The 27,846-nt window shown below is 40.2% G+C and overlaps 1 protein-coding gene across 2 annotated transcripts in view; it reads right to left on the minus strand.

Moving 5' to 3' along the window:
- Positions 1 to 27,846, minus strand: part of CYP39A1 (cytochrome P450 family 39 subfamily A member 1) — a 252,446-nt gene that overhangs the window by 155,362 nt on the left and 69,238 nt on the right. For both annotated transcript variants that reach the window (XR_015296603.1, XM_086926236.1), the window contains exons 5-7: positions 26,110 to 26,203; positions 9,467 to 9,562; positions 2,060 to 2,150 (exon numbers count right to left, since the gene is read on the minus strand). Coding sequence is in view for 1 of the 2 variants with exons in the window: in XM_086926236.1 (XP_086782362.1) it covers positions 2,060 to 2,150; positions 9,467 to 9,562; positions 26,110 to 26,203 (281 nt within the window). In the remaining variant the exon portion in view is untranslated. The remainder of the gene's footprint in view (positions 1 to 2,059; positions 2,151 to 9,466; positions 9,563 to 26,109; positions 26,204 to 27,846) is intronic.

The following is a 27,846-nucleotide window of genomic DNA, read 5'->3' on the forward strand; positions in this document are numbered from 1 at the left end:
AAAACTTGTTTTAGATGTGAAGTTGGGTGAAGATATATGTGAGAACATCAGAGTGACCAGTGTATCACACTGTGCAATAATCATGCAAGAAATAAATAATCGACTTCGTCCCAACATGTATGGCTAAATAGCAAGACAAATCACTGCTTACTGAATAGATAGGAAATACCAATGAGTCAACAAGCAATGTCTCAGAATTTACCCAAAATCGAAAAGAAGTTACTCAGGAAACAGAAAATACCTTATGGAGATGCTGGTCTCCCAACCCGGCAATACATGGACTTGCTGCACACTTACAGCCAAATGGAGGAGGAGATGCCCGGCAAGCGTGTTAAGAGCGCATGACTGCATCCCGCCTCCTGACATGATGACTTAGAGTAGCATTCAGGTGCCACCCCTGCAAGCTGACATCAGTTCCTCTTTCCCCACTTCATGTGATGGAAACCAGAGCTCTACTCTTAACGATTTAATTTTTTAACAAAACGCTTTTGGTTCGAATGTTTTTGGCTGTTGAGAAAGAAAGGCTTGAAACCATCTTACAACTGCCAGAAGCAGTCATTGATGGATCTGCGAGACGTCTGCCTGTGGTGCCCCGGCACCAAACATGACATCTTTCAGCTCTATCTTTTTATGTGCTATAGTTGATAAAATAGGTTTCAGTATACAGTAATGAACAGTTATTAATAAAATCCCCCCCAAAAATTGTGAATTAGCGCTATACAAATTGTTATTAGAATAATTAAATGTATACATTATGTTCCTACAGAACATAAATAGGCCTACATTTCTTACAAACAAACAAGGCTCGAGAAACTCTAAAATATCTTTAAATAGGAATATATATGTTGGCAACTTGTAAAGTGATACTCTGAGTGTGTTTTTATTTTTTGGTGGGCAGCCCATTCTGGCAGCAAGCTCTAGCTGACCACCGGACCCTCCTGTGACATTGAATTGCGGACAGTAAAATGAGAACCCTAAATCCCCCTTGCAGACTGCTCCTCCGCACAGGACATGCTACCTTTGATCGTTCACCTCTCCAGGTGTCCCAGGGTGAACACACTGCACTGGGACAGAGTGGGGGCACTTCGCTGAAGGCCAACCCAGAGCCCAGAACCTAGTTCTGGGTCCAGATTAGCTGCCAGAAACTGGAATGGAATCCAGATGGGTACCACTCAATGTCAGCACTGCTTGCTATCATTGCTGGATAGCAGGGCCTTTCGCATAGGGTTCCGCAGCACCATTATTCAATCCTACATTAACGACACAACCATTAATACTACTATAAGAATCTAGAACTATAAGAATCTGTAACACTGAGGCAGTTCCATGCACCCTGCCCCTCTCTGGCCTTCCTCTTCTAGTAAGAAGCCTGCAGGCCGGTCTCCCTTGATTCAGACACCATGCTGATGATTCTCGAGAACTAGCCGAGCATCCTTTCTCTTTTATATTTTACTTCTTGTTTTGCTTTTACTCGTCTGCTTGGGATGAAGATATCATGTACCCGAAGCTCTTCTTACGGTGGGATCATCAAGAAACATCAAGAAACCATTTTATCCTACTTTCCTCCTTGCCAGGCTGCTGAAGCCCTGAAGCCCACTTCTGTCAGTTTATCAGAGAACAGTTCTACACTTGAAGGATGGAAGGATGTCTGATGATAGTATGACTTTATAAGATTAGAGACGGTGCGAGCAGGACCATTGCTCCCCACGGCAGAGAAAGGCGACATGCTTAAGATGCCACCTAGTGGTGGTGTCAAATTATTATGAAACGCCAACTATTTTCTCTTTTAGGGGCACGTTGAGCTCTGCAGCAGTAAAATGTCTATTTTTGCATGAAGTGCTAAAAACGCTTGCACCATTCCTGAGAGCGGGGGTCTGAACTGTATCCCCAAAGCCACATTATTTGCAGAGTTTTGAGCCTTGCCCCCACCTTGGAAGTGTGTATGTACATATACCCGGAGAATCCCCGGCATATGCTATCACTTCTGTATGCCACAATCACTGCTTCTTTCAAATGTGCAAATGAACAGATACAATGAGCATCAACTTTGATTCATTACCTTTCTTGCCAAAAGCCAATGAGATTTCCTCCATAACTCTCTTGTAAACTGAAGGATCAGAAATTATAAAGGCGAGTGACCAAAATGTGATCTAAAAATTTAACAAAATAAAATGCATTACTTTCTATGTAAGGAAATTGTATGCAAAGTGTAATAAAGGAGTTGTCATGCAAAATGAATACCCATGCTGAACACCTGCAGATGGGAAGCAACCTTTACAACGCGGGCTAATTCACACATGCCGTTTCCCCGCAAGCGCAAACACACTTACATTAACCACAAATATGCCTTCACCACACATATGTGGTTAGGTGAGGTAAGTGGGGCGGGGTTTTGGGGGTGTGGGGTAGTTTTTAGGGCTTGGGGGCGTCGAGTACTTGTTGGGGCTCAGTTGGGTTCGGGGTCGTTTTTGGGGCTCAGGGGGGTTCGGGTTTGCATTTAGGGTTCAGGGGGTGGGGTAGTTTTTAGGGCCGGGGGAGTCGGGTACTTTTTAGGGGTTGGGGTTCAGGTTTATTTTTAGGTCTCAGGGGTGGGTTAGTTTTTAGGGCTCGGGGGTCAGGGTAGTTTTGAGGGCTCGGGAGGGGCGGGGGCTTGGGTGTGAACTTTACCACACATATCCCTTTACCAGTCATGTCTTTACCACAAACTTGCGTGATAAAGGCATGAGTGGTAAAGGAATGCATTGTTAGATGCATTCGTGGTTAGGACAGCGCTGTAGAGGCTCACAGGGGTTAGGCATGTGTGCCTCTGTCATACAGCCCCTGTAGAAACATAACATGAAAAGAACAATACAAACTGAAGGCAGAGGGAGATATGGTGCTTCTTTACCACCATTTAAAAGTCATAATTTGTAAATGAATTCATTGCCATTTTCAGATGTTAGTAACCCCAGACTTATATGCAGAGTTATGAATTACTTTCCATGCCCTAAAACAATGCTGACCATGTCGTCAAATCATAGCTTCACGCCGCGGCCAGGGCGACAGACTCCGGAATCTGGGGATCACGGTACCATCCCCGGTGCCGGCGGCAGATTAGCCCAGCACCATGTGACTCTGAGCAATAGCTTGCTTAATCTTCCCGAAGGCCCCCAGCGCCTAGAGACTCTTACGGGTAATTGTTTGCTCTTTACAAATGTGGATTATTATTATTACATACACCCTTTGCCTACTCATGGGCAATTATTCAGAAAAGGGGGTGGTGATGGACAGAGTATCTGAATTAAGCAGAACACTCGTACCCAGTCAACAGATCAGGGCTTGATCCATCACCGTTTTTTAGCTCACTGCACCATCCCAGCTCAGAACCTGGCTACATGCATATTAGTCTGTCCCTGGCCCAGTGCATCATGGGAACAGGGCAGACCAAACTACCAAGCCTATTCTTTTACTGGAAAGGAAACAAGCTTCTGGGGACCGGTTTCTGGCATTACAGCCGTCTTCGGCCCGGCTTGCTTGAATCCTGATGGTGCAGTGAGCAAGGGACTCATGTCTGAGCATACCCTTCCACGCTTATGGTGGACAAAACGATTCAGAAAAGGGGATGGTGATGGACAGAGTATCTGAATTAAGCAGAACACTCGTACCCAGTCAACAGATCAGGGCTTGATCCATCACCGTTTTTTAGCTCACTGCACCATCCCAGCTCAGAACCTGGCTACATGCATATTAGTCTGTCCCTGGCCGAGTGCATCATGGGAACAGGGCAGACCAAACTACCAAACCAATTCTTTTACTGGAAAGGAAACAAGCTTCCGGGGACCGGTTTCTGGCATTACAGCCGTCTTCGACCCGGCTTGTTCGAATCCTGATGGTGCAGTGAGCAAGGGACTCATGTCTGAGCATACCCTTCCACGCTTATGGTGGACAAAACGATTCAGAAAAGGGGGTGGTGATGGACAGAGTATCTGAATTAAGCAGAACACTCGTACCCAGTCAACAGATCAGGGCTTGATCCATCACCGTTTTTTAGCTCACTGCACCATCCCAGCTCAGAACCTGGCTACATGCATATTAGTCTGTCCCTGGCCCAGTGCATCATGGGAACAGGGCAGACCAAACTACCAAGCCAATTCTTTTACTGGAAAGGAAACAAGCTTCCGGGGACCGGTTTCTGGCATTACAGCCGTCTTCGGCCCGGCTTGCTTGAATCCTGATGGTGCAGTGAGCAAGGGACTCATGTCTGAGCATACCCTTCCACGCTTGTTTCCTTTCCAGTATAAGAATTGGCTTGGGAGTTTGGTCTGCCCTGTTCCCATGATGCACTGGGCCAGGGACAGACTAATTTGCATGTAGCCAGGTTCTGAGCTGGGATGGTGCAGTGAGCTAAAAAACGGTGATGGATCAAGCCCTGATCTGTTGACTGGGTACGAGTGTTCTGTTTAATTCAGATACTCTGTCCATCACCACCCCCTTTTCTGAATCGTTTTGTCCACCATAAGCGTGGAAGGGTATACTTAGATGTGAGTCCCTTGCTCACCGCACCATCAGGTTTCAAGCAAGCCGGGCCGAAGACGGCTGTAATGCCAGAAACTGGTCCCCGGAAGCTTGTTTCCTTTCCAGTATAAGAATTGGCTTGGTAGTTTGGTCTGCCCTGTTCCCATGATGCACTGGGCCACGAACAGACTAATTTGCATGTAGCAAGGTTCTGAGCTGGGATGGTGCAGTGAGCTAAAAAACGGTGATGGATCAAGCCCTGATCTGTTGACTGGGTACGAGTGTTCTGTTTAATTCAGATACTCTGTCCATCACCACCCCCTTTTCTGAATCGTTTTGTCCACCATAAGCGTGGAAGGGTATACTCAGATGTGAGTACCTTGCTCACTGCACCATCAGGTTTCAAGCAAGCCGGGCCGAAGCCGGCTGTAATGCCAGAAACCGGTCCCCGGAAGCTTGTTTCCTTTCCAGTATAAGAATTGGCTTGGTAGTTTGGTCTGCCCTGTTCCCATGATGCACTGGGCCAGGGACAGACTAATTTGCATGTAGCCAGGTTCTGAGCTGGGATGGTGCAGTGAGCTAAAAAACGGTGATGGATCAAGCCCTGATCTGTTGACTGGGTACGAGTGTTCTGTTTAATTCAGATACTCTGTCCATCACCACCCCCTTTTCTGAATCATACTCATGGGCAAGGCAGGCGTGGTCCTAGAATACCTCAATCAAAATGGCGTCCTCTAGCTCAGCCCTTGCCTTCATGGGACTAGTAAGCCAACATAGGCTTGAACCGGGCGTCCCATGTACTGCTTCTTTCCCTCCCTAATGCAACATTTAAAAGACAAGAAATACTAACCACTTTTCTGTTTAAACACTTCCTATGAACACAGAGTTCAAAATGCAGAACATGTCAGCAAATGTCTGTTGAGAGCTCAAATATGTCTGACTCAAGACATACGTTGAGGGAAACCTCTACTGCCTCTTGGTTTAAGTCCCTTCATTGAGGGGCTCAGTAACTTCTTAAATCATTCTTTTTGTTAAGTCAGGGGAAGCCAATGATATTATCGTTAATATAGTGTTTTCCACCTTGCCTGACACTTAACCTTGCACTCTGTTCTAGGAAGACTTTTTATATGTATGTAAACTTGTGTACAGTGTAGTTTTTACTATGCAGTATGTGTAGATATTTCATCTCAAAATTGAACATAAAGGACGGGTCCATTATTTAAACACGACAAAGAAGCAAATATCCATTAGTGGTAATGTTGCAACATGTGGACCAGAAAACCTGGGTTTTAATACTGGCTTCCTCTTTAACAAAACTCTTTAAAAAGTGGAACTGCTCTGATGCAAAGGTATTTCTCCATGCGCTATTGTACACTATGTGCATTTAGGTGTGCAGAACCTAAATGCACACATAAGGCCTCGTGGAGCTACTCCAAAAGTCAGTTCTTCAGCTTCTTGAGAGTCCAAGACCTGAGGAGGCTCTTATGTGTGGGGAAAGGTCAGTCAATGTTTTAGGAGCAATGTAGGGGAAGGCTTGACTGCTGAATCTGGTTTTCCGTATTCATGGAAATGTGTCAAATATTAGTCAGGACAGGCAGGGGTGTCTGGAAGGTTTGTGATATCAGATGCGATTGTTGAGGTATGCTGGGCCAGTGTTATGTAGTGCCTTGAAAGTGTGGGTGAGGAGTTTGAATTGTGCTAATTTGTGAATGGGAAGCCACTGGAGCTGCTTCGGGTGTGGTGTGATGTGAGTGTGGCGTAGGAGGTTGAAAGTGATTCTGGCCTCTGTGTTCTGAATAGTCTAAAGATTGGAGTGAGTTTCTTGCTCATCCCTGCAAAGAGGATGTTCCCTGAGTCCAGCTCCCTTGTGACCAGGGCTTGCATGATGGTTTCCCAGGTGCTGATTGGGAGCCGTTTCAAAATCGTCCTCAGCATCTTCCGGGTATGGAAGCATGAGGTGGTGACAGCATTGACTTGAGTCATCATGTCGAGTTTGCTGTTGATGATGATCACAAGGTTCTTAGAATGGGTAATGGGAGTGGGTGTAAGTCCCAGCTCTTTTGCCACCAGGTGGAGTCCCACGGTGATGTGCTCATCCTGAAGATCACAATTTTGGTCTTCGGTGTTCAGCTTTAGACAGCTGGTCTTCATCCATCGGGCAATTTCAGTCATGCATGAATTGAAGTTGATGCAGGTACTGGGTATCTTGCCATGAGGGAGAGAATGAGTTGTATGTCACTGGCGTAGGATAGGATGTTGCTGTTGTGAGAAATTATGCTGTTTAGAGAGATCATATATGCGTTGAAGCGGGTCGGGCTCTGGGAGGATCCTTGAGGAGTTCTGCAAATGAGGTTAGGAACGTCCGAGGTGTATGGTGCCAGGCTGACTTACTGGTTCCTTCCAGTCAGGAAGTCACAGACCCACTGGACTGCATGTCCCGGGATTTTGATGTTATGTTGTCATTTGATGAGGATTGGGTGTCAAATGCTGTGGAGAGGTCCAGGAGGAAGAGAGCCACTGTGTCTCCTCAGTCCAGAGTCAATCAGATGTAATCTGTAGTGGCAATAAGTGCAGTTTCAGTGGTGTGGTTGGGTCTGAAACCAGACTGAGTGGTATTGATCAGCTGGTGGTCATTGAGGTATTCAATGAAGTGGGTGATAATCATTTTCTTTAATTCCTTGGCCGGGAAAGCAGGGAGATTAATCCAAGCGTTGAAGGGTTTACAGCAATGGGAGGCAGTTGCGTGTTTCTAAGCCTCTCAGAAGGTTGTGGAAGAGGTGGAGGCATTCAGAATGGGTGTGAGCATGGTGCTGATGGGTTGCACTCCTCTGGAGTAGACCTGGTGAGGACAGGGGTCCTAGATCACTCCTGAATGGATGGACTTCATGGTGGTGGCAGTTTCTTGTGGGGTGATGACTGGCCATGTGGTTAGCATTGGTTCTTTGGATTAGATCAGGAGGTGCTTGGCAGTGTCTGTCGGGTCAGATTGCGGGCTGAAGTTATTGTAAATTTGTGATAATGTGATTTTGTAGCTGAAAAATTGTGATAGGTTGCAGAGGTCCTGCAAGGGGGTAATCGTGTTAGAGTCAGCTGATGGTGAGATTAAATCTGTCTCAATGGCGAATATTTCTTTGCTTCTTTTGGTACTGGCATCATTGTGGTCTGCCGAAGCAGCACATTTGGTGGTTCAGATCATTTGGTGGTAGTGTCTTGGGGCAGATTTGATTGTGCTCCCGTCTGCATTGTCCTGGCACATTCTCCATTTGCACTCCAGTTCTTTGCAGTGTTGTTTCATCAGTCTGAGTTTCTCTGTGACCCAAGTGGCCTGGATCTTGTTGTACTGCTGTGTTTGAGGGGGGTCAGGGAGTCAGCGTAGGAGGAGATTCAACTGCTAAAATTCTTAATGGCTGTTCCAGTCCTTGTCAGTGATGCTGTTCCAGTTTTTGGCAGGCTGGTCTAGCCATGGTGCCTGTTCATTGGACCGCAACATGGATGCTGAACTTGAAGAGGGCATAGTATGTCCAAGAGACTGGTGTGGGTTTGTCAACTCGGATGCTGTTTACATTGTTGACAATAGGCGGCAGGAACTATCCGGTGACTTGGGCAGTTCCATTTACTTGTTGGGTTATGCAGAGGCTTCCAAGGTCTTCAGTCAGTGCTCGAGTTGGGGGTCAACGTGGTCTTCAATGTGGAAGTTAGGTCTCCAAGTAGGATGTGAATGTTAGCATCGAGGGTGCCGGCTATACACTGAAGGCCCACTCACCTCTCAATGAATCGGGCGAGCATTCCGGTTGGCAAAAATGGTACTCTGTCGCTGTACCCTCTTTCACCAACAAATAGATCAGACCTTTAGAGTTTTTTTTCTGGGGTGAAACCAAGATACATTATCAGTAGATTAATTTTGTGTGATATTAAAAAAAGCTATAAGTAATACCAAATTTTGGGGGATGGTACTTAATGTGAGAAAAAGGTATGGCGTAAGGAGTAACATTGTTTCCCTAAATGTGGAACCCAAAAATATTCTAGCCTTACTAGACTCTTCTGATGGGTCATCAGTTACACAGATGTATGTGTGGTTTACCTCTGTAATGTCATATGGCAAACTGGTATGGAACTGGTTAGGAGACCACCACATGTCACCTATGTAATAGTGGGGTTCAAGATCTCAACCATGTGTTGTTTCTGTTCCCAATACTAAATACAACTAGAAGGTGACATTTGCAAGTAAAGCACTAAATCTTTTCGATAATCGATTATTAGTTTCTAACGTATTTAGAATGTAAAAATGCTTTTAAAGTTTTTAATATGTGACTTTACTGTTTATGTCATAATATAAAGCAGTATGTTGAGCTCAGTTTTGAGATCTAAATCAAACTTAAATAAATAAAGCATTCAATACTACACCTCCTAGTCTCATTGTTGTTTTCAAAGACGCTGAAGACACGTTGTAACTATAAAAATTATTACTTGCCTTTCTCTAGCCCGTCAGGAGAAGGCAGCACCATGGCCTCTTCAGTACTGTGGAAACATAACTGCAAAGCTGCTATAGCTGCTACAGTTCTGGGCAATCAAGCAGACATTGCTGATTATTTTAGATTTCCTGCAGATATACTTAACAGGGTCTCTCGTTGCATTTTTCTGTTCCACTGCCCTATGTAGATGTGTATGGGGCAACACAAGAGTCACAGTAAGCTTCTGAGTCACAATGATGGTGATTACATTTACGTAGCACACTTTTATGTTAACCATCTCTAGATGTTCCAACAACTGTCTTTCACATTACATTCATGTGTACTTGCAATCTGTAGAAGAATATTTGGAAGCCATACAAAAAGTAAGAGGCTGCTTCAGCCTCCCATAATGCCACTTATTCTGTTTATGCTCTATTACTGTAATAAATCCATGTAATACAATATGCTATTTCACACAAACACACAAAAAGCACTCGTCTTTTTCATTCCAATGTACTTACAGGATTAGCATTGGCCTGAGAAGCCCAGAGGAGTAGCATGCTATTGTTATGTGTTGAATTTCCCTGTAAGGTGTCCAAAAGATGTTGCAACAAAGTCTAGAATTGAAAAAACGAACATAAACAATTTCAGATTGTTCAGCCATTCTTTTTCCAATGACAGAAAATTTGTTGGTCTTTTGGTCACATTTTTTATAATTTATGGTTCTTAGTTTACAAAATCATGAACAATCATAACAACATAACCACATTTCGTCTAAAATAGAACAGCTTTAATATGTCATTGCAATTTCACACTACTTTAACTGTTGTGCAAAATCACTGCTAGATTTCTAATATATTTGTACAGCATCTTCTCCAGTAAAGTGTTGAATAGTGTCATAAATCCTTTTATGATAACAATTAGTTTCCATAGTAAGTATTAGCATTTTAATACATTAGGGATTAAATATTGAAATGTCTTTTTCTGTTGGCTAATATTAAATCAGCCTAAGACTGAACTAAATGCTACTATGACGTGGCAAATATGACAGAGGCTAACATACTAGAGCTATGTTTTTTCAGATAAGCCTGCTAACCAAATGATGTTACCTGTGTGTTTGCCATTACAGTAATTTTGAACTCTGAAGATTGAAGCGTCACTCGTCCCCCTGGAATTATTCATTTACAAATTCCAAGGATTGTCTTGGGACGCGTAGTCCGCACCAAGGCACGGACTCGTAGGCATACCGAGCAACGGAACGGATGTTTCAAGCCCCAGCTGCTTACTTTCATTTCGGGCAGCAATCTTGTAGCGCCCAGACTCTGCGGAACCTCCGTTAAGCATTACAGCGATCCATCAAGCCAATCACAGTTTACTTCTACCTTGATTGATTCTCCTCGTTGCTATGACCACACCGGGATAGATATTCCTCGTGCGCCCAGCACTAATACAGAAAATTTGTAACCATCGTCCTGAAGACGACCTTAATTTGATAAGGTCGAAACACCGTCGACTTTGCAGCGTCATCTATGGCTAACACGGGGTGACTCTAAAATTAACAAAAATCAATTACTTTTGCATTTACCAGAGATATATTGTTTGACCCCTAATTATTTTTTGTTCTTATTATTTTTTGCTGTCTCACGCTGTTTTTATATCAGTTGTGTCACTGCACTTATCACTTGAACATTTGGTTGTTATGGTTACCTCAATCCAATTGTAATGTAGTGCTGCTATAACTACTTGTTAAATAACAACCTTTATACCTTACCTTGGTCTACCATTTCATGTTGGGCATTAATCCCAAATGTGTGCTAATTGCACACCATATGGTTGTTAATCCATCTAATATTCACCAGGTACAACCAGGAAAATATTGTGCAAGAAAATAGGACACATTTCTGATTTGCTCACCAAAAATATTGTAAAACACATGCAGTTAATATTTATCTCCCATTCCGAGGTCTGATATTCTGAATGGTGCTGTGACTGCACAGCCTCTAATTACAGCACCCTGTAGTACCACATTTAATATACTAGAGTTGCACCTAACTTAGAATGAGAGCCTTTGCATTTGTAGTTACAGCAGGTTTTAGCATTTACTATGCACCCCTAGGGATATATGTATAATAGGAATTGTATGCATTGGTTTTTATTTACTTATATGGGTTTGCTTTTATCCCCGCATTAAGGAAACTAAAACAAAGGCAAAGAGATATATACTATTTTCTGAGTAACCCGGCAGCAGAGGGGTAAAAATAAACCACATGTGAATAGTCCACTGTTTGCATTTTATACTGCACTGCTGATCAAATTCAGATTTTGTGCTTCTGTTTGGTGATGAAAGGTCTAGCTAGAAATGTATGTCTATAATATTTTTACACACTACTTGAATATCTATGAATATGGTTCTTCGCTGCTCTGCAGCTCAACAACTAGCAAAATATTCCAGACTTTTATTTTTCTTTCCTACATTCTTGCTTCATAGATATATTAATAAGTTTCATATACTATAATTGTAAAGCTTAAAGAAAATAGGTCTGAATACCAATGCTGAAACTCACCTACTAAGGGGCTTATTACGATGACGGGCAGTCTTGCATCTGCCCGACACTCTCGCAGAAACAGGGCCGACCGTCCTTCGGTCAGCAATCCGGGCCACCTAATTACGACGTGACTGCACGTGGTGCGGTCACATACTCACATTTCTTTATGGGAGCATGTGTTACGCCCATAAACTGTTCATAGCACAAGCTCCTATAGGGAAATGGGACGTTGTGTTCATCCCTGAACCATGTAGCAGGTACCTCAGAGTGCCTGCTATACGATGCAGGGATTAACCAAAGGCCACAAACAGAAGGGGGCCCAGTTAGGGGACCCCAAATACGCTTTACGACAGGCTTTCTATGTCGGAAAGCTCATCATGGAAAGCCTGCCGGAAACTATGCATCCTTATCCAGACGACATAAAACAGCATCCATATGGATTACGGGCCTGTTTCCAACAGGCTGACAGGAATACCGCTGGACTGACCGTCCGGTTTCACTGCCGACTGCCTAAATTGAAATTAGGCGGTCGGAAATGAAACCAACGATCTAGATCGGAAAGCCACCTACCTAAGCTCCGTGTTAATTACCTTTTGGTATTAAAGATAGCATCAAATGTTAACCTTTGCCCAACTAAATTTAAATAGGTGAACAGAGGATATTAATCTAGCTTTAAATGTATGCTTAAAAAGCACTGCTATTCTCACAATATTATCGTTCTCACAAGTTATAAGAAAGATGGTCGGTCAGGGAACCTCAACTCAGTGACTCCAGAAGTTATTTGTGAATCAAAGACCAGCAGGCAGCATAGGACCCTGAGTTTCTATCACATAACGCTGAAGTCAACCCTGCACACAGCCTGAAGAACTCTTTATTATATATGTCCTCATCTCTTGTAACTGGAAACACATGAGATTCTTCAACAACTTGATGGAGCGAGTTTCAGAATTCATTTTATTCTGGCTCGTGAAGTTAATTCTCTGTAACATGAACTGACTTATTAATGAATTGTTGCATGATTTGTATTATTAAACCAACCTAGAGTAAAGTTGCATTCACAAACATGTGGGATTAACATTTATGTGCTCATGTTGCATTTGCGAGTTTGTCTTGTAACACATGATTAATATTGTCTTGTTTGTTCTATTGTCTTTGTCACTATTAATGCGGCTGATCATTTTATGGCATGTGCTTTTATTATGTGTGCTTATATGTTTGTCTATGTTGTGATTGTTTATCTATGTTTTGTTTGTCATCTTTTTACTCTTTCAGATAAATAAAGAATCCAGCTGGACTTTAAGAAGAATGATAGATATTAATTGTGCTGCTTTATTTGTGTGCTTCTGCTAGGTGATTTATATTAATGGGTTACATTTTAGCAATGAAGGGTGGGTAACAGAAGGGTTTGTTTTACCTGAATTAATCTTTCCTTTGTGTTTGTTTAAATACTAGCCCGAGAGAAAGGCTTAAGGCCTAGTTCTAATGAAAGTTGGATGGCCTGACTAAAAGGAGCTGAGCACGTGTTTTCATTGAAAAACTTCCATGGAAACGTGCAGAAGCTCAAACAATGGATGATGTGTGCATCAAGCTCCGAAAGCAAAAGCCTCAAGGTCAAGGAAGCGTGTAGAGGCAGCTTGGCTAAAATTCTGGAGGAAATAACTATGAACATTTAGTTTAATGTTGCAACTCTGGGAAGTCAGTGTTGCTTCGTGTCAATGGACAATGACATAATGATGTCACCAGAACTGATGCGTTGGTCTCTCGGTGGTCTGATGGATGACAACCAATTAGGTTGCTGCTTTTTACTAAATATCATTTTTAGTTAGATTAGTGAGCAAGAATAGGTATAAAAACTTGGCCTCTTGAAGGGAACGGGGCTGACTGTTTCCTGAGGGCGAAGGGCTGTCCGTTTTTCCTTTGGACACGTAAGAACTTTGAATGCTTAATAAATGATTATTCTTTTTCAGGTCAGAAAGCTTAACATAGGGAGTTAGGGTTTGATGTTTATTTTAATTCATTAATTCTGTGTAATCTTGAAGTGCCGGACCTTTTGAGCCAATAATCTAATGAATAAAACTGAATAAATTAAAATGTTTGAAATTAATAAATGAGCTAATAAAGATTTTGAAACTTTAAAACCTTTAAAAATAAAAGACTTAAAATGTCAAGCTGGTCTTGATTATTTAGTCGTTACCATCAGTTAGAACCATCGGCCAAAGTGGTCTAGTTAAATGATATTATTTTATACTTATCAATAAAATGTTATACTGCAGTTGTACATATTGTACATATGAGTTTGAATAGATTGATTAGTTAGGCCACATGATACAGCTCCAAGATTTTCTGTCATAGTTGTATGGGCCTAGGTATTGATTAGTATGGTGAGTATTAGATAATGAACGGTGACGTAGGTGTGACAGAATTTCTATAGTGACGCTGGATCAATTCTTTTGGTAGCAGAGTTCGGTTGCTATGGTAACATACATGTTACACGTTAATTACATAGGATACATGTCAAAAATATGTTGTTAGGTTTGTTCACTTGTTGTATGTAGTCGAAAGGATTTTTCCAGCAGTGTGAAAAATTCCTGGTTATTTGCCGGGAAAAGAGTAGTGTGTCTAGAAGAGTTACACAGTGCATTTGTTGTGTTTCAAAATTGTGGTATAGAATATATCACGTGTTGTGGACGTACAGCACAAGTTTAGAGACCTTAGATATGACTGGTCGAATGTAATAGTGAGGATTGTCTATGAAATCGTAGCATTAAGCATAGGGACCTGGTGAGCCCGTTTTAAAACTTTTTGTGAAAAGAGTAATAGGATTTATCCAAGCTTGAGAGAAGGGTGAGATAGCGTTGTCTATTCTTAATAACGTTTGACGTTTTCTGTAGTTGGTTCAAGTCCTGCCAAGATTTCTTGTGTGTATGATTAGGGTTTTCGTATGAATGCGCGAGTGATCGTATAGAAATAGCGTTGTCTATTTTATGCGAGGAGACAGTTATGAATGTTTGTAAAAACTATCACTTTATTAGCGAAACAGACAAGTGGTTTGTTTATTTGTGGTTACTAATTAAAATTCATTGGAAAGCATTGTTTAAAATGGCGCTGTGAAAAAAAATTTGTGAAGGAGGGGTGAGTTTACGCAGTAACACGCAGAGAAGCTGCAGGGGCAGTGTACGTCATTTCGGTTCGCGCTGTGATTGGCTAACATACGTCACAGCAAGCGCACTGATTGATTCACGTGGCAGTGACGAGCTGGTACCAGATAGGTCAGTTCTGAATACTGTATTTCTATTGGTTAAGCAAGGTGGTGACGTATCCTAACTCGATTGGCTTGTTGGTGTCTTTCGCGCACGGATTGGTTAGAATAGCGGAACACCGAGAAAACATTTCAAAGCTTTCGGAATAAACAATTTTGATTTAAAACATGAGTTATTGGAACTAAAGTGAGCAAAAGAAGCCTTCATGGTTTCAGAAAGTGAAAAATGTATTTAAACCTGACAAGAAAATTGAAACGCGTGGTGGTAAATTACTTCATAAGTACAAAACACCCGCAGCCTATATGGAAGGCGAATATGGCTATCATACTGTAATTTGGTTTGACAATTGGATGCATTACACTAAAAATGATGGCGTATTAGCCTGGCCGGATGATGGGTCATTTAATATGAAAGTTTTGAGAAACTTGAGAGGAAAAATGATGGATCTTGTGCCGAAGCCTAGACCTACACAATTTGAGGCATTGGTTGAATGGGAAGTTGAGATGATGGAACTTGAGCGTGAAAGCAAGTGCTTAGCACCTAGAAATTCAAAATATATTCTAAATAGAGAGACACATGAAGACAAAGTGAGACGCTGGAGAAAAGCAGACATGTATGATGGTCTGTATCCAGTGAGAATAATGATTACTGAAGATCTAGAACAAAAGAAAGCTCAAAAGAGACTTGATGAGGAATTAGATGATGCAGTTTTAGAAGACATTTATGCTACTAAACGCAAACCGCCACCTTATCAAGTAGATTCTCAATCTACCCCGAGAGTTTCTACAGGAACTTCTCCAAGTGCACCTCCTAGGGAAGCTGAGGAAGGCTCTCCCAGATTTTTAAAATTACCTGAAAGAGTAGGGTCAACAAATAATTGTAGTACACCTAGAGAAAATAGATTTCCTCAACAGGAAAATAATTTTGAGAGAAATCAGGAAGGAATACTTGCTGACATGCCAGAAATTTCTAGTTACAATAAAGTGAAGGAAGATTTAATTCAACAATTGACAAAAAGCATGGAAGCAGTGACAGTACCAGTAACTATTGGTCCTGTTGTACCAGTTTTCGATCAAGGAGAAAATAGACATACTGCTTTGACAGTTCCATTAAATGCAGAAATTCAAAAAGTGGCTGAGAGATTTTATTCGGAACTTTCAGAAATACATAGAGAAAAATCTATGATGCCAAATTTAACTTTAAATGGGAGTCTGACAGGTTCTCAAACACCATCTGTGGCAGAATCAGATCCAGGTCCGTCAGGGAGAAGCCTAAACAGAATAGATTTAACCCAAAATGCATTGTCCCCAGAAGCTCTTGATTATAAAAAGCTTGAAGTTGCAAAATTAAAAGCTGATTTAGAAGAATTGATTATTGGCACAATTGGTACTGACAGTTTGAAGTTGTATCAGGATGATGAACTTCTTTTTATTTGTAAGAGTATTCAGTGGAAAACGAAAAATAGGTACGAGCAACTGGAAGAAATGGCTGCTGAATTAGACATTGATTTGAGTAAACAGAAACATTTGCAGAAACACTACAGAGTGGATTTTTCTGAAAGGGATATTGACAAACTCAATGCTGCTGGAAGAATGGCCCATATAAAAGAATTAATAAGTGTTCTCAGAAAACTAGGTGAATTAGGGAAATGGAGAATAAAATGGTCAAAGAATAAAGAACAGGATAAAAAATTGAGAAACAAAGTGGTTTCAGAATTTCCAATGAGGGAAATAGCAGGAGGAGGGTATGTGCATGTTCCTTGGTCCAGGCAGGATATTCTGTTGTTTACCAATGATTTCCCTCGTTTGAGAGAAAAGCCAGTTGAATGGTATCGACAGGTAGACAGATTTATAAAGGTGTCAAAAGTTCTGTGGATTGATCTGGATGGATTCTTTAACATTGTTGTCCCATCAGATCTTTGGATAGAATGCAAAATTTCTGTGGATTGGCCAAAAGAAGAACCTGCCCGAGACACAATTACAGGTGCTCCATCAAAAGATGCCATGGACATTTATAATAAAGTAATTTATTGGCTGAAAGGGAAAATTCCCCCTGAAAGAAGTGGACTGGGTTAAAATTGACAGAACAAATCAGGAACCAAAAGAATCAGTACATTCATTTTATGAAAGGTTATTGTTAGTCTTTAAACAGTACAGTGGCTATGAAAAATAAGTGAAAAGGACATGAGCTACTTTATTTACAGATTTGTTTATGGCCTGAGACCTGAAATTGGTGAAATGATTAAAAATGGAATTGTGTGCTGGCAATCACTTTCAGTTGATATATTGCAGTGATGAGATAGATGCAAAGCAGAAAAACCTCAAGGAGAAGGCAATGTGGGCACAAGTGAAGGTAGCAGAGCAACAACAACAGCAGTTAGCTTCTATGCAGCAGCAGAATCAAGGCAAATTTAAGAATAATTTTAATAATAATAACAAGCTTAAATTTAATGTAAATGTTGAAGAGCTAAAACAAAAGCTCCCATGTTTTAATTGCTGCGAAATTGGACACTGGAAACGCGAGTGTAAAAACCCGCCCAGAAATTTTAAAAATAATTCATTGAATCCACAGGTGCAGTGTGAGTTAAATCAGCAGAAACAGCAACAGCTACAGCAACAGTTAAATGAGTTAAGTCAGCAGCGACAGCTACAGCGACAGGTAGCAAATCAGCAGAGCCAGATTCAGCAGAACCAGATACAGCAGAGTCAAATTCAGCAGAGTCAGGTACCACAAGCACCATTTCCTAATAGTGTTAATGCTCAGAGATTTACACCCGAAACAGGTTTCTGTGGAGGTAATCAGGTAAATAAAGTGTCAAGAGTTAACATGTCAAATGCTTCTCAATTTTGGCTGAAAAACAAGGAAGAGAGTGATTCATCAGAAGATTATTCATGACGGTGCCTGAGAGAGGAAGAAGAGTGTGTGCTTGGACCCACTCTTGAGGTAGATCAGTCTGGTCCATTTGTGAATGCTAAAGTGAACGACGTTGATATCACTTTCCTTGTGGATACAGGTGCTACCCGTTCTACTGTTAGATCAGAAGAAATAGAAAACCTTCCTCTCTCTGGTGAGTCTATCCAAGTTGTAGGTGTAGCTAATCAGCAAATTAAAACAATCCTGACAGAACCAGTAAAGGTAGAAATTGGAAATTACAAAGATAAACACAGGTTTCTAGTTTGTGACAGCAGTCCTGTGAATCTGTTGGGTCGTGATATATTATGCAAAATGAATTGCAAGATATATTGCTCACCAGATGGCATTGAAATGCAAACATCAGAAGAAGATGGGCTTTATAAATTGACAATGTTGATGGTTGATGAAGAAAAGAAATTATTGTTTCCTGTTTTTGATAAAAATGATTTACCAGAAGAGCTCAAAAAGCCAGTTAATCCAGAAATTTGGGATCTAACTGGGAATGGCATGGGTCTTATGAAAAATGTAGATCCAGTAAAAATCACTGTAAAGCAGGGAATAGATTTTCCAAATGTTCCTCAATACAAAATGAAAGCTGAGACAATTGAAGGTGTCATTCCAGTGATTGAAAAATTCATAAGTCAAGGTGTGCTAAAAGAAATTGAGAGCAGCCCATGTAACTCACCGATTATGGGTATTAAAAAGCCAAATGGAACATATAGAATTGTTCAGGATTTCAGAAAAATTAACCAAATTGTTGTTCTATGTTGCCCAATTGTTCCAAACCCTGCGGTAATTCTTTATCAGATTCCGCATGACGCAGAATGGTACACGGTCATTGACCTGTGTAATGCCTTCTTTACAGTTCCATAGCATCCCGAAAGCCAGCAAATTTTTGCATTTAGGTTCCAGAATCGTATTTTAGCATGGTGTCGTATCCCACAGGGGTATACTGAGAGTCCATCTATATTTAATCAGTTATTAAAGAAGTCTCTGGAAGATCTGATATTGCCTGGAAATTCTACACTGGTACAGTATATTGATGATTTGCTCGTGGCAGCAAAAACACGAGAAAATTGTGTAACTGATACCATTACTCTTTTAAATCGATTGGCAGATGAGGGACATAAAGTGTCACCTGCAAAATTTCAGTTTTGTAAACAAGAAGTAAAGTATCTTGGTCACAGAATTGCAAAGGGAACAAGACAAGTGACAATTGAAAGAATTAAAATGATTCGAGCAATACAGCCTCCGACAACACAAAGACAGGTCAGAATGTTTCTGGGAATGGTTGGTTACTGTCGACAAGGGATTAGTGGATTTTCGGTAATTGCGAAACCACTGCAAAGACTGACAAAAGCAGACATAAAGGACCCAATCAGACTATCAAAAATTGAACTAGAAGCTTTTGAAAAATTAAAAAGAAGCTTATGCGAAGCTCCAGCTTTGGGAATGCCAGATTATGAGAGAGAATTTGAACTGTATTGCAGCGAAAGGGAAGGATGTGCATTGTCTGTTTTGATTCAGAGACATGGAAAACTGAGAAAGCCAATCGCATATTTCTCAGCTGTTTTGGATCCTGTTGCAAAAGCTTTGCCAGGTTGCTTAAAAGCAGTGGCTGCAACAAGTGTAAGTCTTGAACAAAGTGAGGGTATCAATATGGGATTTCCTGTAAAAGTATATGTACCTCATTCAGTTGAAATTCTTCTAACCAGAAGCAAAACTCAGCATTTGACAAGTAGCAGACTGACAAAATATGAAAAAACAATTCTGGGATCAGATAATGTTTCAATTGCAAGATGTGTGAACCTAAATCCTTCCACATTACTGCCAGATGGAGTTGTTACTGAGGTAGATAATGAAAATGACATTGATCATGAATGCCTGGATGTTGTAGATTACTGTACAAAACCATGACAGGATATAAAAGATGTCCCTTTACCTGAATCTGATCTGGTGTATTTTGTGGATGGTTCCTGCTTGAGAACTGATGAAGGGATTCTGAGAGCAGCATATTCAGTGTGTACAGTTTCAGATGTTGTTGAGGGTTCACCTCTTGATGGAATTCGTTCTGCTCAGATTGCAGAGCTAATTGGTCTAATTCGAGCTTGTGAAAAAGCAGCTGGCAAAAAGGTAACCATAGTGACTGATAGTCAGTATGGATATGGCGTAGTTCATGACTATGGACAGCTATGGTCTCAAAGAGGTTATTTGACCTCTGCGGGTACGCCAATAAGAAATGCGAAATTGATCAAGAGATTGATCGATGGCATTCAGTTACCAGAGCAAATTGCTGTTGTCAAGTGTGCTGCTCACAGGAAGGGAGAAGATTACATCACTAAAGGCAACGCTTATGCGGATGAGATCGCAAGGTACTGCGCAAAGAATAATTATTCAATCAATCGGGAAAAAGACAAAAGTCACATGTTGAATTTTCTCATGCTAATTTCTGTAGTTGAAACATGGCAGGGGGTAAAAGAATTACAAGATGAGGCAGAAGATGAAGAAAAAAACACATGGTTAAAAGCAGAATGTAGACAGCGAGAGGAAGATGGAGTTTGGGTTTACAAAGATGGAAGGCCTGTAATGCCAAACTGCATGATTGCTGACATGGCACGGATGTACCATGGTCCAGGGCATTTAGGAAGAGATTCAATGATCAGACTATTCAGAGAAACATGGTTCAGTCCAAAATTTAGAATCATTGCAGAGTCACTTTGCCAAAGATGTTTGAACTGTCAACAGATGAATCCAAATAGGAAAACTATTGTAAGCATGGGAACCATAGGACGGGAGGGTGGTCCATTTACCAGATTACAGATGGATTTCATTGACATGCCGATGCACAACAAGCTAAAATATGTGCTTGTGTTTGTTTGTCTGTTTTCAAGATGGGTGGAAGCTTTCCCAACTCGTCACAATGACTCAGTCACTGTGGCAAAATTGCTTTTGAGGGAGATAATCCCTAGGTACGGATTTCCAGTAACCATTAAAAGTGATTGCGGAACCCATTTTTAAAACAGATTGATGAAATTGATTTGTGAAGCTTTAAACATTGAGCAAAAGCTGCAATGAATAAATTTTGGAAAAGGTGATGGACAGAGTTTCTGAATGATGCAGAATACTCCTACCCAGTCAAGAGATCAGGGCTTGATCCATTACCGTTTTTTAGCTCACTGCACCATCCCAGCTTCAGAACCTGGCTATATGCAAATTAGTCTGTTCCTGTCCCAGTGCATGATGGGAACAGGGCAAACCAAACTACCAAGCCAATTCTTATACTGGGAAGGAGACAAGCTACCGGGGACCGGTTTCTGGCATTTCAGCCGTAGTCGGCCCGGCTTGCTTGAATCCTTATGGGGCAAAAGCTGCATTGTGCATACAGACCAGAAGCATCAGGTGTTGTTAAACAGATAAATGGAACTATCAAAAACAGGATTTAAAAAATGTGTCTAGCTACAGGAGTGAAGTGGACAGATGCTCTTCCACTTGTTCTGATGTCATTGAGAAGCACTCCAGAGAAAAAGACAGGCCTTAGTCCCCATGATATTCTAATGGGTAGAGTAATGAGGCAAGCATTTGTTCCAGTTGGCAAATTTTGAGTATTAATGATAGTGCAATCATTGAATTCTGTCAGAATCTTTCTGATGTAGTTAATTCTGTATTTCATCAGGTGGGAACAGATGTAATTACAAAGGAGAAAGAACAAGCACATGATTTGTTTCCTGGAGACTGGGTGAGGACTAAAGTTCATCAAAGAAGAAATAGTTTAGTACCAAGGTGACAGAAAGCAAGACAAGTCATCTTGGTCACAACAAACGCAGTCAAGTGTAAAGGACTGAAAAGGTGGGTGCATGCGAGCCATACTATTCGTGTACCACCTCCTGAAAACCCTGATGAAGATAGTGAGACAACAACTGATTCAGATTCAGAAGGAGACCCTGAAGATCCTGAGTCTGATGATCAGCAAGAAAATCAAGATCAGCAAGAAAATCAACATCAAGAAAATCTAGATGAGAATCAGAACTTGAATAAAGAAGATCTGGGTATCGAAACTGGAGATCAAGGTGTTGATGAAGATCTGCTAGAAAAAGAATCTCAAAAAGAAAAAGAAGATTCAGGAGCAGAAGAATCTGAGCAAGACAGAAATCTAATCCAGGAGAGTATTGAAAGGCGAAGAAGTAACTCTGTGTGCAGGAGCAAGAAACCTGAAACTGGGAAGCTAAAGGTGATCCCTGAAGAAGAGGAAGAATTACCAAGTACCAGCTATAAGGATGATGATGCTCCTAACGGAGTGAAGCTGCCGAGTAAAGAAGTTCCTAGGTACAGATTTGAAGTCTCAGATACAGACACTGATGTAAGTGATGAAGAATCTGAAATAAGAAAATTCAGAAAAAGAGCTTGGAAAGCTGAATGTAACGAAAACGTGCCAAAGAAGAAAATCTTGAGAAAAGGAGATATTTGGCCTAAAGATAATTTAAAATTCAAACTGGTGAAGAAATCAAAAGAGCAGATCAACGAAGTATCTAGTCAGAGAGAAGACTCTGATAAGAAAAACAAGAATAATAAGAAAATTGAAGTAATAACTCGTAAAACAAAAAGAGTGATAAAGCCGAATCAAAAATATCAGTCCCCAGAGTAGACATATATTATAATCCCGCCAATTGTTGAGGTAGGGAGTAGCAGTCAGGAACACTTGGGAGAAGCTAGTGACAATGACTGATGCTGTTTAATTTTAGATAAGGGTTTTGATTCCTGGCATAAGGCTGAAGAAAATGTGTTAGGTGACTTTAGGTCGAAGAAATTCTGTTTAGCTGGAAAGCACATATTCATGTGACGCAAGGTCGAAAAAAAGCTGTTTAGGGTTTCTATTAAAAAAAATATTTTAAAGGGGGGAATATTAGTTTTATCGTTTTTACATTACATTATTCACATTATTTAAATTTTTTGTTTTCATTTTAGGAATGCCTAGTTCAGATACTTCAAGGTGTTCTATCTTGAGAAGATGTTGCAAAATGTCTTCAATCTGTGTGGTTTTATTAATTTTAGTTTGGTTAATATTAGCTGTAGTGTACCCTTTTGGTATTGACAAAGAGAAACTTAAGACTAATATAACAAGTAAAGTAGAGACTAAACATGAGAAACATGCTGGCAAGTCTAGCAGAGTTATTGAGCATAATCCAGAGATCCATCAGGATAGATCTGTTGGAGATTTTTCTAGCAATTCATTTTCAAGGCTTCTGTCTGAATATGTTAAAGTAATGAATGTTAAAGACTGCTATGTCTGTGTGAAGCTGCCTGCTTCTGTCTCAGAGGGGGTTACTCATAACATGTTACCTCTCACTTATGGCATCACTTGCAGTGTAATTGCTAGCCTGTTTTATCAAACTGGTCGTCTGGAGTATTATTACTCAGATTTTGATGAGGTTTTTGCAAATCTCAAAGTTGTAAATAGCTTAAACAAAGTAAGACCTGCTAAACAGATGAGGGAATTCTTTTTAGTTACTAATGAACTTAATAACGAGTATGCTTATAGAAATAATTTAACATGCAAAATGAGAGCAGAAGAAAAGACTTTCCTGAACATGGTTGAGGAGAGAAGGGTTGTTTACAAGAGAAATGAGATGCTTAAACATGCTAAGTCCAAGTACTGGCAAATGGAGGATGCTAAACTTAATGGTGTTAACACAAACGCAGCTATTCATATAGATGAACCAGTTAGTGGTAAATTTTGCATTAGAAGAGATCACAGACTCTATGATAACTTTTTTGTGGATGCTAGTCAATGTGAGGATACCTATCGTATCGTAGGGGGATGGGGATTTAAAGGTCGAAAGGATCCAATTTTTCCTGGAATTAATTTTATTTGCGGCAATAAGGCATATTTTAGTCACCCAGAACATTGGTATGGGACATGTTATCTTGGATTCGTTTTTCCAAAAATGTTTCATGTTGACAGAAATGAAAAGGGTACTTTTGAATTTGGTGAACACCTGAATAGGTACAAAAGAGAAGGTTTTACAGAAGTCCTGGGAGACATTTTTGGTGCTGTCATTCCTATGGTAGGAATTACCATGAATTCAATCAAAATCAGAAAGGTTTCTACAATTGTAGATAGATTGTCAACAGATACTGCAAATGGTTTTCAATTAGTCAATACAGAACTTGTTGCTACCAGAAGCATGGTTATGCAGAATCGTCTTGCATTAGACATTCTGCTTGCAAAAGAGGGAGGAGTCTGTGGGGTTTTACATGTCCAGCATTGTTGTACTTATATTCCTGACAAGATTCGGAATATAGAGTCGCTTATTTAGAACATTACAGAGTTTCATGAAGAAATAGAACCCCTGGAAGAAGAAAGTTTTACAGAACGAATAGGCAAAAGAATGGAGGCAATAAAAGTATGGTTTTCAGAAATTGGTGGCTCCATCATTGGCAAAGTGCTCTATCCAGTAATTGTCATCATAATAGTGATATTGCTGCTAAAAATTAGTTGCATGATTAACAAGAGGAAGAAGCATCAGAAAGAAAAGAGGAGAATTTACAAACTCAGAAAGGAACAGGAGAAGGAATATGAGTTAGAAGAGATGCAAAGGGCTCAGTTTGAAAGTGTTGATCAGACAGCAGAAACAGGGGTTTAGGGAAACTAATACTGAAAGAATTCAAAGTGTGACGTCTCTAAAATGGGTTCAAAATTTCTTAAATTTTGGGTGTTGTTTGGTGATTTTTAAATCACCAGATGAGGGAGTTGATGGAGCGAGTTTCAGAATTCATTTTATTCTGGCTCGTGAAGTTAATTCTCTGTAACATGAACTGACTTATTAATGAATTGTTGCATGATTTGTATTATTAAACCAACCTAGAGTAAAGTTGCATTCACAAACATGTGGGATTAACATTTATGTGCTCATGTTGCATTTGCGAGTTTGTCTTTTAACACATGATTAATATTGTCTTGTTTGTTCTATTGTCTTTGTCACTATTAATGCGGCTGATCATTTTGTAGCATGTGCTTTTATTATGTGTGCCTATATGTTTGTCTATGTTGTGATTGTTTATCTATGTTATGTTTGTCATCTTTTTACTCTTTCAGATAAATAAAGAATCCAGCTGGACTTTAAGAAGAATGGTAGATATTAATTGTGCTGCTTTATTTGTGTGCTTCTGCTAGGTGATTTATATTAATGGGTTAAATTTTAGCAATGGAGGAAATAACCATGAATATTTGGTTTAATGTTGAAACTCTGGGAAGTCAGTGTTGCTTCGTGTCAATGGACAATGACATAATGATGTCACCAGAACTGATGCGTTGGTCTCTCGGTGGTCTGATGGATGACAACCAATTAGGTTGCTGCTTTTTTACTAAATATCATTTTTAGTTAGATTAGTGAGCAAGAATATGTATAAAAACTTGGCCTCTTGAAGGGAACGGGGCTGACTGTTTCCTGAGGGCGAAGTGCTGTCCGTTTTTCCTTTGGACACGTAAGAACTTTGAATGCTTAATAAATGATTATTCTTTTTCAGGTCAGAAAGCTTAACATAGGGAGTTAGGGTTTGATGTTTATTTTAATTCATTAATTCTGTGTAATCTTGAAGTGCCGGACCTTTTGAGCCAATATTCTAATGAATAAAACTGAATTAATTAAAATGTTTGAAATTAATAAATGAGCTAATAAAGATTTTGAAACTTTAAAACCTTTAAAAATAAAAGACTTAAAATGTCAAGCTGGTCTTGATTATTTAGTCGTTACTATCAGTTAGAACCATCGGCCAAAGTGGTCTAGTTAAATGATATTATTTTATACTTATGAATCAAATGTTATACTGCAGTTGTAAATCTTGTAGTATGAGTTTAAATAGATTGATTAATTAGGCCACATGATTCAGCTCCAAGATTTTCTGTCATAGTTGAATGGGCCTAGGTATTGATTAGTATGGTGAGTATTAGGTAATGAACGGTGACGTATGTGTGACAGAATTTCTATAGTGACGCTGGATCAAACTCAACAAACAAATTAGTGTAAATGCCTAAAAAGACCGTTTAATAAAACTTTGATTCTGATCAGTCACCATACTATTGGTTTTATTTAGCCCTAAAGTTTAGAAACAATCCAGTAGTGAAATAAGAATGAGGGAGAATGAGGGAATTTTATGGCCTGCTGTACTAATTAGTCTCTAGGCACTATACTCTGCACCCACGCACTTAGGCACATATGATGTTTAGCAACTAAGCTACTTGTTTGCAGTTGAGGGCAGGCATTGATGCCTCATATGTTAGGTCTAATGAGAGGTGGGGCACACAGGTCCAAACACCTCATTCACTTATGAACATATAGCGTGCTAGCAAAGCCATTAGCATATTACAAAACAAGACACAATTATGTAATGTATTATTCTTCATTGAGAGATAGTGAAGCATGATTTGAAAAACTGTTTTATATTTACCTTTGAATTATGATCAGAAGGTCTAGTTCGCTCTGCATCTTTAACAACATTTTCAAAAACTCCTAACAGCCAGTGTTTAGATTTGGACCAATTTCTATAGGGAACACACAGAACGTTAAATGGCACTTTATCAAGAGAACACATTTAATAATGGTTCAGGTTAAGATTTGAATCAATTTCTTTTATAAGCTACACTCTAGTATGTGTTACCATGCAATACTTTGTGAGACTGATTCACAAAGGTAAATTTACACTTCTGTTAAAACTTTCTGTACTGTAGGTATTCAGAAACTATGATTTTAATATTGCAAAGAGTAATTTTACGAATGCGGAAATTTCGCAGTCATGGCAGAGAACTCAGCCCATAAAAAGATAGAACAGAACTATCTTTTTATGTATGGAGTCTCCACCATGAATGCAGACTCTCAGCATTCGGGAAATTATTACTAAAATTGTGGTTTGTGAATAACAAAACAAATTCTAAACTTACACAAAAGTGTAAGTTTACCTTTGTAACTCAGCCCCTGGGTGTCTATCTTAAAATCTGCACCACCACATTTGAAAATGAACAAATGTACTACCCAGGAAGGAGATCAATTACAACTTTGCAACAGTAATTTGCAAGAAGGTCCCGTTTTGTCTTTTTTAAAGAAAAACATTTTTTTTTATAGAATTTTGCAAGGCTGCTGCCATGTCATAGATAGTTAAAGGCACATTGAATAACAAGCAACAAAGGTTGTAATGGCAATGCTCGGTTAAAGCATAACACATTAAGGGCCAGATGTACAACCCTTTTTTGCGGCAGCAAAAATGGGTAATATCATGTACAAATGCTATTTTGCGAATCACTGACTCACAAAATAGCATTTGCGACTTTCGCTATTAGGAAGGGGCACCCCTTCCTAATAGCGAGTCAACATGCTTTGTACTAGTGTTTTGCGACCGCACTTGCGGCTGCAAAACACTCGCAGTTTACCACCTACTTCAAGTAGGAGGTAAACCACTTGAAACGGGGAAGGGGTCCACTGAGGACCCCTTACCGTTTTGTGAGTATGTTGGAAAATATTTTTTAAGAGCAGTTAGTGGTCCCAGAGACCACTGCCTGCCCTTAAAAAATTAAACTGAAAAGTGTCAATATTCTTTTTTAAATGAAAAGGAAAAGGGCTGCATTTAAAAAAGAAAAAAAGCTCCTTTATTAAAAAGCAGTCCCAGACATGGTGGACAGCTGATCCCAGCAGACCATCATCCGTGGGAGGGCTGTCATTCCCAATGGGCTCGCATATTGAGAGAGGCTCATTAATATTATTGAGCCTCGCAATTTGCAACCCCATTGGGAATCGCAAAACAATATAATAACACTGTTGTATATTTCATTTAGGTCCTTGCAATTTGCGACTCGCCATGAGTCGCAAATTGCAAAGCGCTAAATGAAAGGATCATACATCTGGTCCTAACAGTGCAGGAACATATAACATACATCTGACACAATTGGCTGGCGAACATAACATTGATCATAACTGAGCCATTGGTATTGAGATATATGGCAGACAAGAAATGGCTAGGATTGGTGGAGATTCGATCTGCCAATTCAGGGTGAAGTAGCAGATAGGAGCAAAGTGGCTGCTAAATATTTTTGGGCCGAGAGGAGAGAGGCAGGAGCGTTGCATACACATCACTGGTAGTGTCACAGTACATTAGATCCCTCATCCAGGCTTTAATCGTGGGAATGGCAGAGCT

Source organism: Lissotriton vulgaris, chromosome 6, assembly GCF_964263255.1.
Source record: "Lissotriton vulgaris chromosome 6, aLisVul1.2, whole genome shotgun sequence".
NCBI lineage: Eukaryota > Metazoa > Chordata > Amphibia > Caudata > Salamandridae > Lissotriton > Lissotriton vulgaris.